General features: G+C 33.6%; 1 protein-coding gene across 13 annotated transcripts in view; it reads left to right on the top strand.

Annotated features, from left to right (window-relative positions):
* LOC114325428 (muscle calcium channel subunit alpha-1) overlaps nucleotides 1-14,880 on the top strand; it is a 759,065-nt gene that overhangs the window by 478,619 nt on the left and 265,566 nt on the right. For all 13 annotated transcript variants that reach the window (XM_050663510.1, XM_050663508.1, XM_050663509.1 and 10 more), the window contains exons 10-11: nucleotides 8,524-8,597; nucleotides 8,656-8,807. In XM_050663510.1, coding sequence (XP_050519467.1) covers nucleotides 8,524-8,597; nucleotides 8,656-8,807 — 226 coding nt within the window. The remainder of the gene's footprint in view (nucleotides 1-8,523; nucleotides 8,598-8,655; nucleotides 8,808-14,880) is intronic.

Here is a 14,880-nt window from a genome sequence, read left to right as displayed (position 1 = left end):
CCGACCAACCCCTCCCCCTGCCTCCACAAAAACGTCATTTCTTTTATTTTTTTATTTAGTTAAAGTTTTGTAAGGGTTTTGCGGGTCTAATCATATTTTTTGAGGTCGATACAGCCTGAATATTTTTTTTATTTTTTTACGTTCTATGTGATTAAAAAATTATGACTCACCGCAATTTTAGCCCACTTCCCCTATTACCCCTCCTTACAGCCAAAAACGTAAATTTTTCGATTTTATTTTTTTAAGTTGGCTTGCAATTAAATCGAAAATGTTGTTCTAAAGCTATTTCTTTGTGGCATTTTTGTAATTAACTATTCTAAATGGGAAATAAGCCACAATTTAACTAAAAAATGATTTTATTTTCCATCTGTAATGAGTTAAAGAGAATTCGATAATCTGTGACGCACTGAAAAAAGGGTTCGGGGCGATCTATATGAATAAGTCAGATTAAATTAAATTATTAGATATTTTTAAGATAAGATTTTTTACCAAGCTACATTTTTGTTTAATTTATTAATATTTTGTATTTTTACAACGTGGTGGACGTCGAAACCTTAATAAAATCATTTTTTAGTTAAATTGTGGCTTATTTCCCATTTAGAATAGTTAATAATTATTAAATTATAAATTACAAAAGTACATTTTAATATATCATACTTCTTGTAGTTTTGTGAATCAAAACATTTTGTCCTTTGTTCATTAGTTTGTATTTAGTAGGTACCCTAATATTACCTTACATTATATATATTCTAATTATTCAAACATCTGCTTGTACCATCTACATAACCTATATGTATCTCTGCCTATAATGACAGTTTGCTTCACGTTTACTGCCACATAAAACACCATAAAAAGAATGAGGAAAGTATTACCAAAGAATATGTAGCTCCGTATAGGTATATTCATAGAGTATTCGGAGAGTTATATTCGTTGGTATTACACTTAACAGTTCTAAAGTCTTCATCGCTGTCTTCGTCTATTACAGGTATAACATCTGTATTGTCAAACAGTTTTGCAAGATATTCTGCTGGCATGATGATTTTTGTAGAATACCTTCCATGCTATAAATATTATACTATGGCAGCTACATGCGAACAACAGAACAGCCTATGGTTATGTTGCCGATTGCGCAACTCGCATCTACAAGATATATACAAGACATAGATATCTATCGTTTAATGTTTTCCAAACCATCTACATTTGGCTCATAATGCAAATAGTCCACGACGTATGCTTGTCCCCGTTAGGTAAATTATTCCGATTCGTTTTTTTTGCATAAACTTACTCAAAAACAGGTCCTTTAAACAAATTCACCTGTACCGCGGTCGGAAAATTGTTTAAACAATTTTTTAAACGAATTCAAAAAATCAATTTTTTCACTTCGGACAAATCTGTTTTAGATTATCTGGATCAACCTGAACAAAAAAGGTCTCTTGTGATCTTGCTCTAAAATTGACTGTTGTCGAGTTACACGCGATTTAAAATTTGAAAAACGCGAAAATGGCCATTTTCAAGGCTTAATAACTCGATTAAAAATTATTATTAGGAAAGTCAGAAAGTGACCAAATCAAAGTTTTAAGCCCCCCTACAAGAGCCTGAAGAAATTTTTGTCATTATTTTATTACTAACTATTAAATAAAACAAGTATCGATCGAAGTCAAAAATACGTTTTAAAAAAATAAAAAAGGAATTTTGAGGTTATGTGTACACTTGACCTACGGGTCTATAAAAATAGATATGTTTTTTAGAAGCCTCATAAAATGTTTAAATTAATTGCAACTTAACTAAATAAAAAAAATAGAAGAATTGTCGTTTTTGTGGGGGCAGGGGGAGGGGGTGGTGGGCTAAAAATGCGATGAGTCTTATTTTTTAATCACATATAAAGTAAAACAATGAAAAAAATTCAAAATTTTTAGGCTGTATCGACCTCAAAAAATATCATTAAGCCAACAAAAACCCTTATATAACTTAAAAAAACATGGTTTTTGGGGGGCTTGGGGTGTTTTGCCCAATTTTTGATAGTCCTAAAATACTCAGTTATTTCAAATTCTACATAATCTATTAACAAAACCTTGAGTTGATCTATGTTGCATTCTATAAAATGGAGAAAATCCCCAAAAACCCCCTAAAAAACAGTTTTCCGGATTTCTCAAGATGGCGCAGGTAACGGAAAAATCTGAAAAAAATCAGAGAGATAGCTTTTGATAAAATACACAAAATGCAAAAAAAATTGGACCTGCAGCCCCCTCCAAGAAAAAGTTATAAGCTTTAAAAAAGTTAAAAAATTTTTTGAGGTTATGTACACTCGACCTAGGAGTCCATAAAAAATGGACATGTTTTGTAAAAGTCTCAGATACATGAGTGAATTTTTTGAAATTTTTATATCAATTGCAACCCAACTAAAAAAAATTAAATCTAAAAATCTACGTTCTAGGCTGTGGGGGGAGGGGTAAGGGGGGTGGCGAGCTAAAAATCCGCGTTATCTCATTTTTTAATTGAATAGAACGTAAAAAAAAATAAATATATTGAATTCTGGGAGTGAGGGCATTTTGCCTATTTTAACGGGGGGTACCCTTTAGGTCTCTATTACATAACACCTTGGACATACCAAAAGCGGAAAGCGGCTCTGGCCTGCTCAATTCTGGATGTAATTTCACCCGTGAACAGTGGCGTAGCTGACAGGCCTGCAGGGCCCGCAAGGCGGGGGCCCCGACGTTAGGAGGGGCCCCTTAAAGACTTCACGCTTAACACATTAACTGCCACATTAAAATTTTTTGTTTGTGCCTTCAGGCTCCACGTTCGCAGAATCTCAAAGTTAATGTGAATAATATTTAACTCACTGAGTGCCTGGGCCAAACAAGGAGTAAGTTAAATACAACTTACGTGGCGTTCAATGTGTTAATACTTCTACTTTCTTTAAATTGGGGACCAAAACATATTTTATTAATAAGCATAAAAATAGGGAATTTGGAAGGAAAAAATGAAGCGGGTAATTGACGTAACTCTTACTCTTTTCGGGTGCAATTTAGCGTTTCGTACTTTCGTGGACATGTTGGTAGTTTAGATGAAAGTAAATCCCAAAAAGTAATTTTTTGTCGGTGGTTCTTTTACTAGATAAAAATGATCATGTTTTAGCTCAATTAATCGATAAAAACAATAACTAAAAAGAAACAAATTACTTGAGCCCCCAAATACAAAACGAAGTTACAAATTTGCTGGCTCAAGAAACTGAAAACAAATTGATTAATTTAATTAAAAAAATTATTTTTATTCAATAATTCTTGATACCACTCCAGATATTTCGAAACACGATCAGCTTAATTTTATTTTCCGGTATGTAACTTGCGATGAAAATAATTTATCTTCTAAAGTAGAAGTTGTTGAAAGATTTTTGGGATTTATTCGCATTTTAGACCAAAGTGCAGAAGGTACTGTACATGAAATTTTAAAATTTATACAATCAAAGCACCTTTCCGTATAAAACTGCAGAGGGAAGGGGTATGATGAGGCAAGGGTTATGAGTGGTGTATATTAGGTCGGACCGAAAATCTTTTTTTTTAATTTTTCTACACGGCTAGTTTCCAAAAGTTGGGACTAATATTTATATAATCCTAGACCAAATTTGGGCCGGCTAAAAAATATTTAACCGGGCCCCCTGGCCCTTAAAAATTTTTTTTTGGGTCGAAAATTTTCTTTTAAATTCTTGTACAAGGCTAGTTGCTAAAAGTTTTAACTAGTATTTATATAATCCTATACCAAATTTGGGACGATTTAGAAAGTAATTAACCGGGCCCGGCCTTTAAAGAATTTTTATATTGTTCAAAAAATGTTTGGGGCTATTAAAAAAGCTTCTGTTGTCATATTTTATTATTAACCAAAAGAAAGATAATACAGTAGACAGAAAAAATACTTAAGCTTTTAAATGCCGTTTTAGAAGATCTTAACTAAATCTTCAAGATTACAAATTACAAGATTACAAATCTTCAAGAAACAAAGATAATACAGTGCTAGTCATCGACAAAAATAAAATTCGGAGAGGAGTTAAGGGAAAAGTCAATATTGAAGGGCTACACTTTGATGAAAGGAAAGATCAAACCATGGTATTCGGAAAGGCGAGACGAATTATGAAAACTAAAGACCATATAGCGTTAATTGAAGGACCCGGTAGTTTATATTTTGGGTACTTGGATCTTAGTTAGTCTCATGTCATAGATATTGTCGAAGGAATATTAGACTACTTACAAAGCCATAATATAGATCTAAGCAAATTACGTGTTATGGGATGTGATGGTTCAAACGTAAATACGGGCTGGAAGGTGGAATCATATGAATTATAGAAAGGCGAGTAAATAAACCATTACAGTGGAGTGTATGCCCATTGCACGCTAATGAACTTTCCTTGCGATATTTGCTGCAAAACTAGATGACCACACAAAAGGTCTCTATTCATATTCTGAGCAGATTGGATCCCTTCTTCCCAATTACGAAAAAATGCCTGTTATTAAATATAAAACCATAGAAGCTGTCCTGCCTCTTGTAAATTAAAATGATCCAAGTTTAGATCAATAGTATTTGTCCAAATTATCCTAAGCAATAATTGGAGATGGAATATGTTCTCAAAGTTTGGCAGAGAAAAGTCCAGGGAAGATGGCACAAACACGTTGGTTCATGACAGCTAACCGCATTCTTAGAGTTTATGTAGCTACAACTGATCCCTGAGAGAGCTTAAAGATTTTAGCTGAGTTTGTAATACAAGTATATTCACGTATGAGGTTTGAGATAAAAACACAGCCAAAATTGGAATACGGTGCCAGGCATCAATGGAAGGAAAGGAAATCAATGCAGCCTTCGAGAGATTTTCTGAATAATGTCTCATCAATTTATCAATAAATTTAATTAAGACAATGCTTACTTTGCGCACCCGGAAATCACTCAAATTTGTATGTTAACAGATTACGTCAACGCATTAGAGGGGATGCTCTCAGAAGGATTTTAAAATGTAGGAAGGCCGGTATAAAAATTGTGCTTTCATAGTATCCAAAATCCCTAAACCAATTTCGATACAGAAGATTACATACATCTCATAGACTGGATGAATAGTATTGTAACAGATCCTCCTCTAATACAGCGTTTAGCAGACGAAGAATAATTGTGCGACATGGTGAAACAAGTTCCAAAGTTTGACAATTTTCCTTGCCATACTCAAGCGGTGGAGAGGTGTGTGAAGATAATTACTGATGCATCAATAAAAGTGTGTGGTGAAGAATCTAGAGATGGTTATATTCGAGCTAAACTTGATGCCAGAAAGAATTAGGCAATATTTGAAAGTAAATGTCGACACTATACTTCAAGGTATGAGTAAGTAAAAATGTTGAGCAAAGGAGGGTGGGTGAGTGGAACTCACCGTGCAGCAACCTCATCGTGGTGAGTTCTGGGTTAAATGAATATACGAAATAATGTTAAATATGTGCATAATAGTTCAATATAAAAACCTTTTGTGCCGAATATTCATTCAAGCAAAAAGCTGCACAGTTCACAGCGCAAAAATAGTAAATAAATATGCATTAGTTAACCCTCTTTTAAATTTTTGGTCCTGGGGGCCGGTTAAATATTTTTAGATCATGATGAAAATTTTTGAACAGGATAGTAGCATTGATATTAATATCTTAGACACTAGCCCGCTCCAAAAATAAAGCAAAAAAAATAATTTTTTTATGCCCCCGGGGGCCCGGTCAAAAATAATTTAATTCAGCCTATGTTTGGTACACAGTATTAGGACTACCATACACAACTTTTTTTTACTAGCCCGTTTAAAATTTCCCAAAAAAATTTTTTTTGCCCTTTTTCGGCCCGTCCTAGTGTATATTCAGGCGTACAAAGGCGTATAGCTGGCATTGAAAAAACAGCTTCCTATGTTCATTGTGCATCCCATAATCTAAACCTAGTGTTGAATGATGCCATTGTTAGTGTACAGGAGTTGTTTTTTTTTCGGATATAATTTAAAAAAAATATTTTTAGTGCAAGTATTAAAATATAGGATGTACTATGTACTATTATGACTTTGGTTTACTATCGCGTTTACCAACACTTAAAAGGTTATGTGAAACCCTGTGCTCATCCAGACATGATGCTGGTATGGCTTTTTGTCGAGCTTTCCGACAAGTAATGAAATCTTTAACGATAATTTCATTGCTATCTAAAAAACGATGAAACATTATAAGTTAATGTATTATTAGAGCATATGAATAATTTTGAATTTGTCAATAACATTACTATTCAATCTAAAATACTTAACTTTATTAATCTAACATCAATACTTTTGCAATCTGAAACGGCGGCCCTAACAGCGGCGGAGTTAACAGTCGCCCTTCAACTTTTTGAAAAAACTCGTGATAATCTTCTAGAAATGAGAAATTCATTTTCCGAAACTTTAGCCAAAGCAGCGGGAATAGTGGGGTATTACACCGGAATTTAAAAATAAACGGATAAAACGTATAAAAAAAATTTACGATGAGCTCAGCTGCGACGAAAAAATAACTTTTAGCAAAAAAGTTTTGTAGTTAATGTTTTCAATGTAAATTTATATATAATATTGCAACAACTTACTAATAGGTTTGTCGGATTAAGATACATGTATAATAGGTTTTCATGCCTATTCATAAACTAATGAAGACTTAATAAAGAAAGGCCAAATATTGTCATTTACACATATTTTAGTAATTATACTTTTATTATTTAGTTGTGTTATGTTTATAATACGGGGGCCCACAAAAATTGTCGCGGGGGGGGGGCGCAATCTTCAGCTACGCCACTGCCCGTAAAGCTAAAGTTTGGTACTGTTTACATATCGACTCGTCCAACGAAGACTGTACTAACTCAATTTTTGACGTTTTTGAGTTACACCCCTGAAAAATTAGATAACTGTGCGTGATGCCTTTCAACGAACAAAGTTCTAAGTTAATTTGTTCACGTTTAGGCAACCAATTTTTCACTTCGATATTGTACTAACTTGTAAATCTTTACATTATCCAACGAAAACTATCCTATCTCAACTCAAAGTTAGTATAGTCTTCCTCGGCATTCCGAACGGAAGCGTCGTTGTCTCGTGAGTTAGTAGTTTTCGCATTTTAAGGTTAAGTAAGGTACGCCTACATGAACAACATTGTTTACGTTATAAGTTGTACAGCGTATAAATTTCTATTAAAAATAATACATGTGAAAGAAAGGTGCATTTTATAAGTATAAATAAGTATCCAGGATGTACTATCCAGGATTTTCCCGATTTTCTCCAGCGAATACTGTACTAACTCATTCAAAAACCATATAAAGAAAAAAAATTGACATGTTCAAAAGCACAAGTGGAACAATACGGTAAACACAATGGATAAATATAAAAAAAAATTTAGTAAATAAGAACCCCTGATTTTTTGCATTAATCAAAACTTTATCTTGCTTTATTCGAAAACTTAAAAAAATGAGTTAGTACAGTCTTAGCTGGATGAGTCGATATATAGACGGTTTTATATTCTGTTATTTACTTATTATTTTCCGTATGTTCAGACCCAGACCTGCTTACCTACAGATTTTAACGACACTATCAAGTAATATTTACAAGTCTTCTTGAGTAGAAGCTAGGAGTACTGTGTGCTGTTCACAATTATTCCTTCTTGTTTTTTAGAAACTGCATTTCTGAAAATTTTTTTGCAGTAAACGTTGAGCCTTTGATTTCAAATTGTCTACTTTACCTGATGTTAGATTCCAATAAAAATTTGCAATTATGCGAGCGTCTCTGAAATCCAAATTTCTGCAGTTGACTTTATGTGTTAAAATCATGGGGGAAAACACCAAAAGAAATTGGGTTCTTTCAAATTTTGAGCATGTTCCGGAGAGAAATTGGCAAATTTAACCACGTCATTCAAAATAACGAAAAAAAAACGAAAAATAAATATTTAGAAGTTTACCAGAAGTTATCTACATAACCTAAAAGTTTTTTGAGAAATTCAAATATTTTTCCTGAGCTCAATTTTGATCCAAAAATCTGAATCATCGTGTTTTCGGTCATGAAATTTATTTCAGATTTTTAGAGCAGCATTAGAGCACATTTTTTGCCATAAGTAACCCCTGGCCACCTAGGGAACTAAAAATTTGGCTAAAGGAGTTTTTAAATATGCATTTTTAAGTGCCCAATCCCCAATAATCATCCAGCCGAGTATACATTTTACCATCTTCCCGCTAGAGCGTTTAAACATGTCGTTCTATTACAATTCCAGAAACGGACCTGATGTAGCACATAAACAAGAATATAAGTTTGATGTTGATCCTCAAAATTGTCAAATATCGAGTTACTTTATACATTGTAACTCTACTCTAACATTTTCAACCCTAATAGCTCGATAAAGTTCCGTGATACCTGTGTTTATCATAAGCTTAGAAACAACATAAAGTCTCATAAGTTTATATGGATGGTTACAAACATTTATTCACTTTTTATGGAATTGCTAACAATGATTTGTTTCCTTTCAGAATATACAAATATGTTTTTTATCGCTCTGTTTACGATAGAAATGTTGTTAAAGATGTATAGTCTAGGTTTTCAAGTGAGTATTTTATCGATAGTAAATATTGGCTGGAAAGATACGACTTTTTCATTTTTAGGGATACTTTGTATCATTATTTAATAGATTTGATTGTTTTGTTGTAATTGGCAGTATCATGGAAATGATTTTAACTAATACTCATGTGATGCCTCCGTTGGGAATATCTGTGTTACGTTGTGTTAGATTATTGAGAGTATTTAAAGTTACCAAGTAAGTATAGACCTTGGACCCACACTAAAAAAATGTATTACCTCCCTCATGAGACTTTTTTCATTCACTTATTCATGACGAGTCGAACAACTTTTCTATTTTTGGGAGGGGGTGTTTCGTAAATATAGAGGTTTATAAACTTAGGTTGGACAAATCAAGGCTAAGACTATGTAAAGATAAGGAGGGGTACACATTCAATACTAAAGAAGCAATATTGAAAAGGTGGGTGGAACAATATAAAGAACTACTTACCATCGAAGTAGAAGATTCAAATCAACCACCCCCAGGAGCAACCGACAATACACCATTAGAGCCTCCATCAATTCAAGAAGTACGGGATGCAATAAAACACCTAAAAATAATAAATCTCCAGGAAGTGATGGTATATCCACGGAACTTATTAAATATGGAGGTGCTACTCTGACTAACCAAATATATAAAATAATACTGAGAGCCTGGAATGAGGAACAAATCCCGGAAGAGTGGTGGGTTGAAATCGTTTTCCCGCTACATAAAAAGGGTGATCAATTGGAATGTATAAACTATATGGGAATAACCCTCCTTAATACAGCTTACAAAATATTTTCGAGTATCTTATATGGTCGCCTAAGTGCACATTCGGAGGAGCTTCTTGGAGAATATCAAAGTGGTTTTAGGCCTGGTCGATCAACAACAGACCAGATCTTTGTGCTAAGGCAAATACTGGAAAAAACCAATGAATTCAATATCGATACACACATCTTTTCGTAGATTTTAAATCGGCCTATGATAGTATCCTAAGAAATAAATTGTATGAAGCCATGGATGAATTCCACATCCCTGATAAACTGATAAGATTGGTTAAGGCTACAATGCGTAAAGTCGTTTGCAAAGTCGAAATACAGGGCGAACAATCACAGGCGTTTCAAATGAATGTTGAGCTGCAACAGGAAGATGCGCTGGCGTGTCTCCTCTTCAACATAGCTCTGGAAAAGGCGGTCAGAGATGCCAGAATAGACAACACAGGAAATATTTTTAATAAATCATCCCAAATTTTGGCATATGCAGATGACGTGGACCTAGTTGCCCGCACAACACGCAAACTAGAAGAAATGTATACCACCTTCTCAAATGCCTCAAAAAATATGGGTCTGAAAGTAAACGAGGAGAAAACTAAGATGATGGCATCAACACTCAACAATAGAGCCAGAAACATCGGTCACCAATTCACTGTTGATAACTCTACCTTTGAAGTGGTTGACAAATTCACATACTTAGGCTCCCTGATCACCAAGGAGAACGTCATGAAGGAAGAAATCAAGCGAAGGGTAATCCTAGCGAACAAATGCTATTTTGGACTGAGTAGACATATGAGAAGCAGAAACTTAAACCAAAAAACAAAAAGAACCATATAGAAAACCCTTATACATCCAGTGTTGACATATGAATCGGAGACATGGACCATCTCCATGGCAGATGAAAACCTTCTGCTGATATTTGAACGAAGAATCCTGAGAGGAAAATTCGGTGGCATCTGTTAAAATGGTATTTGGAGGAGGAGGTACAACTACGAGGTATACCACAGATATAAACATATATTTTGTGGTAAAGACGTAGTATCTCTTATAAGAATAGGAAGACTAAGATGGGCAGGACATCTAGCAAGATCACAGCATAACGACCCTCCTAGAAAAATCCTTATATCACAACCTGTGGGAAGTAGAAACCGGGTAGGCCAAAACTTATATGGAAGGATGGTGTGGTGTAGATGAGAATGGGAGAAAAATAGGCGCAGCAAACTGGCAACGGTTGGCAATGGATAGGACTGACTGGCGTAATAGACTTGGAAAGGTCGAAGCTCTTTCATAGGGCTGTAGCACCATTGATGATGATGATAAACTTAGGTGCGTCCGACAACTAGAATATCCTTAAAAATTTGTCGGACAATATTATCAATTAATTGTAAGTATTTTTATCAAACAATCCTGAAAAAATCAGAATTTATGACTCCATAATGCGCCTACCATATAACCGCTTTATACCCTCACAGTTGATTTTTGCAGGATTGTTTACTAAAAATATTTACAATTATTAACTGGTAATATTGTCCAACAAATTTTTAAGGGTACTCCAGTTGTCGTACGAACCAAATTTTTTTTTGATGGATTTAGTAAAGATCAATTACCCAGACATTTTTTTTATTTAACTCTAATATGTTTTTATTGAAAATTAATCATTCACGATTACAATGCTTACAAGTATTAGTAGGGTCAATTTTCTTTTATTTGGTAATTTATAATTTCCTTTCGCACCTCCACCAAAGTTTAGAAACACCTGTATTTACGAAATGCCCCCTTCCGAGAATTTTCCTAAATAGAAAAGCTATATATAGAAAAGCTTTTCCGACTCGACATGAGTAACTGCGAATAAAAAATGTCATCATTATGGAGGTAATATTTTTTAAGTGTGCGCCCAAGACCTTGTATGCAAAAAAATCATAAACCCGTGGCTATATATTACATTGTTTAAAACTAATATTTTTTCGAGAGTAGATTTGACCTAAATTATTTATATGCAAAAGTGAACTCTAAAAAGTTACGTTAAAGTTACACAACAAAAAAAGTTCTTTAATATTGCTCCGAAACAGTTTAAAACTTTTTATGACAAATTTAAGCAGTATGTATTTATGTATATGAGGCGTAGCTGATAACAATTATGTGAAGACGTAAGCTAATTTTTTAGTTTGTGCCTATAAAACGTTTCTCATATATTTTAGAGAAAAATAGTTCAAATTATTTGGTGGGTCTCTTTGAAATTTACACACTTTAATAACTCAGTAACTGCCACAATTTTGGGTAGTGATATTGCATGTTATTATGCAAAAAACAAAGTTATTGACATTTATAATTTACTACAAAAATCAGGGTTTTTTACAAGTATTTAGGTCAATTGTTTATACATTTTAATTTTGAAACTCTTTTCTTCTTCTCCTTTTTGACTGCCTTTACAACTCGTCGTAAATCTTCGTCACATCCACTATAGCTCTCCATCTTCTAGATAAATTTAACTCCATCATCGTTGTACCCCAATCCTAGATAAATCGGCTTCAACATCATCCTTCTATCTTTTTCTCGGACTGCCTAATGATCTTCTACCATTTGGTCTCTTATAAATTACTGTCTTTAATACTATGTCTTCTTCTGATCTTACCACGTGACCTACCCATCTTATCCGGTTAGATTTTATATGTCTGGCGATATTTTCATTACCAAACAGAGTCATCAATTCAGTATTATAGCGCCTTCACTCTCCTGTCAATTCATCTTTTTGAGGGCCAAATATCATCCTGAGAACCTTAGAGTAAAAGCTGAGCGAATCATTGACATGTACAGTCTTAATAGATAATTTAGATTTCCTTTTTAGCAACTTAGACCTTAATATGTAATAACGATAGGGAGTATAATTAGGGGTCGCCAACTTCTTGAAAATTTCAAGATCTTGTCTTGATCTTGTCTTGATTTCAAGACAAGATCAAGACAAGAATTAATTCAAGACAAAACAAGAAATTTTATATCAATACCAAGATTTTTTGTCAAAAAAAAAAGAAATCTTGAAATATCTTGACTAAAAATGAAAACTCTAAAACGTATTTATTTGTGAAAAAGATAACATTACTTTAACATAGCATATTTTAATTTATTGAACACTTTTTTTGCTAAAACGATTTACAAAAATGGAAATTAAAAATAATAATTAATGATACTTACCAATCCTGTTGAAAATAAAATTGCAAACTAGATTTTATTTTAAATAACAAATTTAGCACATTTTTAAATCGGAATTGATAAGCCACGAATTAAGGTAGATAACACTTCTCATGGAGTCAACGCCTAGCCGATTTCTTGGCTTTGTTATTGTTAAAGCTGCGCTTGAAAATAGCCTTTCCGCAGGTACATTATGTTGCTGGCGTTCCTCAGTGGTTCCAAATGCCGAAAACGTGGTCATGAACCTTTAAAAGCGTATATTGTTTATACATTTTGGAATTACTTTCGTTCTTAAGGGTTTTTGGCATTGCTCATTACGAATCTGGCATTATTTTTTCTAAAAAACAAAATGGCGGATACAACATGGCGGAAAGAAATTGAAAATATCAATCAAAAAGAAATTTTTTTTGTCAAATTTGGTAGGTTAAGGTCGCTGATTACAAATCTAACTTTACTTTTTTTTTAAACAAATTGGCGAATCCAATATGGACGAAAGAAGTTCGAAAATTTTATTTTAGCCGCATTTTATATTATAAGCGACTTTTGAAAATGCTGATGACCAATAATTTTTTTTATGAAGTACAATATTCAGAACCCATTACTTATGTACAACTGCCCATACATTCTCAACAATCGCCAGAATCATGTAATATGCGTCATTTCCCACTTTTGTATTCAAACAACTGCCAGCATTGCATAGGCAGTTATAGGCAGCTAAACCAAAGTTATTCTGTATCTCCTTACAATATATTTTAAGATTAATAAACGTTAGTTGCAGAATTATGCAGAATTTTGTACTTTTTGAATGCATCTTTACAAAATTTTAATTTTTTCAAGTATATTTTCACTATTCATGCATTAACAAATTTAAGGCATTTATTGTTAATAAATGTTGATTTAAGTGACATCTTACATTACTACATACTTAAAAAAGAAGAATCTGCTTTACAGCGATAAAGTTGATAAACTACAAAACTTTTTACAGCGTTTTCAATATACGCGTTCTTTTTTACTTTCTCTGCCGACCAAAATAACCCCGGACATGGCCCACTTGTTCCTAAGTTGTGAACCAGAATACATCCAGTCTGATCCTCATACCTGCGTATTAGGACTCTACGATAGTATGAGAAAACAATTGTAAACATGAAAATCCCTAAATAAGGACTCCTTTTTACGCCTCATGACCACGTTTTCAGCATTTGGAACCACTGTGCGTTCCGAGAAAATCCTTGGCCATTTTTGATAATGACGGGTAGATATTTTCGTGTCTTCTCCACCAAGTATATTCTCAGACCATTATATTCTGACCTAGGCTCATTTATGTATTTTTCAATTTCATACTTCCAAGATTTAAGTTATCGTTGTCAGTGTTTTTAGATAGGTAAGTAATATCTAAATCAAATTCGTTATCTTCTTTTTTCAGACTAAGTGCTGGCTCTGGTATTGGGTTCTGTATATCGTTCTGGGATTTAATAAAATAGTAAGCTTTAAATATTTCTTAAAATTTTTGTACTGCCTCTGATTGTAGAAGCTTTCTCCAAGATGAGGAGGAAAATGCCTCCACTTTATGCCGAGCATCCAAAATAAGAACTATACAGTATATCCAATTAGTTTTGCTATAGTGTTTCAGTATTTTATCTTTCGCAGCTTGAATGAAGTAAATTAATTACTCGTCGGTAGTGTCTCTGTCAATTTAATTATCAAGTTAATGAGCCCAATATTTCCAGTTTGTCTAAAAGTGAGTTTACTCCAATTACCACCAATGGGAGTGTGCAATATTTTCCCTTTCGAGCCTTCGAGTATTGAAGAAACTGTTTTAAAGCTTCTCAGATACTGACAAAATTTACTGAGCAGAACCCATTCTTTATCTAATATTTTGCATTTATTTAGATTTTCGATCGGAACTCCCCCAGTGGCCGTGTTAGCACGCAACGCAATAAAAAGGTCGCCTGGTAATCAAGAAATTTCAAGATCTTGAAATTTCTTGAGTCAAGACAAGATATAAAATGGCAAGAAAACGTCAAGACAAGATTTTTTTAAATTTCTTGATTTTTTCTCAAGACAAGACAAGAAGTTGTTGTCAAGACAAGAATTCTTGTCTTGTCGACCCCTAATTATAATACTTTACTCCCCGCAGCTATCCTTGCTGAGACCTCTGTTTCTATGTGGTGGTCATCTGTGATTACCGCACCCAGATATTTAAACTCTTTTACTACTTCGAAGTTGTGGTCATTAATATTTATGTTCTCCCTAACTTTAGGTCCTGTATTTTTGGTTACGAGCATGTATTTCGTCTTCTTTTCATTTATTCGAAGGCCAAGACTACCTGT

The sequence above is a fragment of the Diabrotica virgifera genome, chromosome 10 (assembly GCF_917563875.1).
Source record: "Diabrotica virgifera virgifera chromosome 10, PGI_DIABVI_V3a".
NCBI classification, from domain to species: Eukaryota; Metazoa; Arthropoda; class Insecta; order Coleoptera; family Chrysomelidae; genus Diabrotica; species Diabrotica virgifera.
This window is presented reverse-complemented; position numbering and strand designations above follow the sequence as displayed.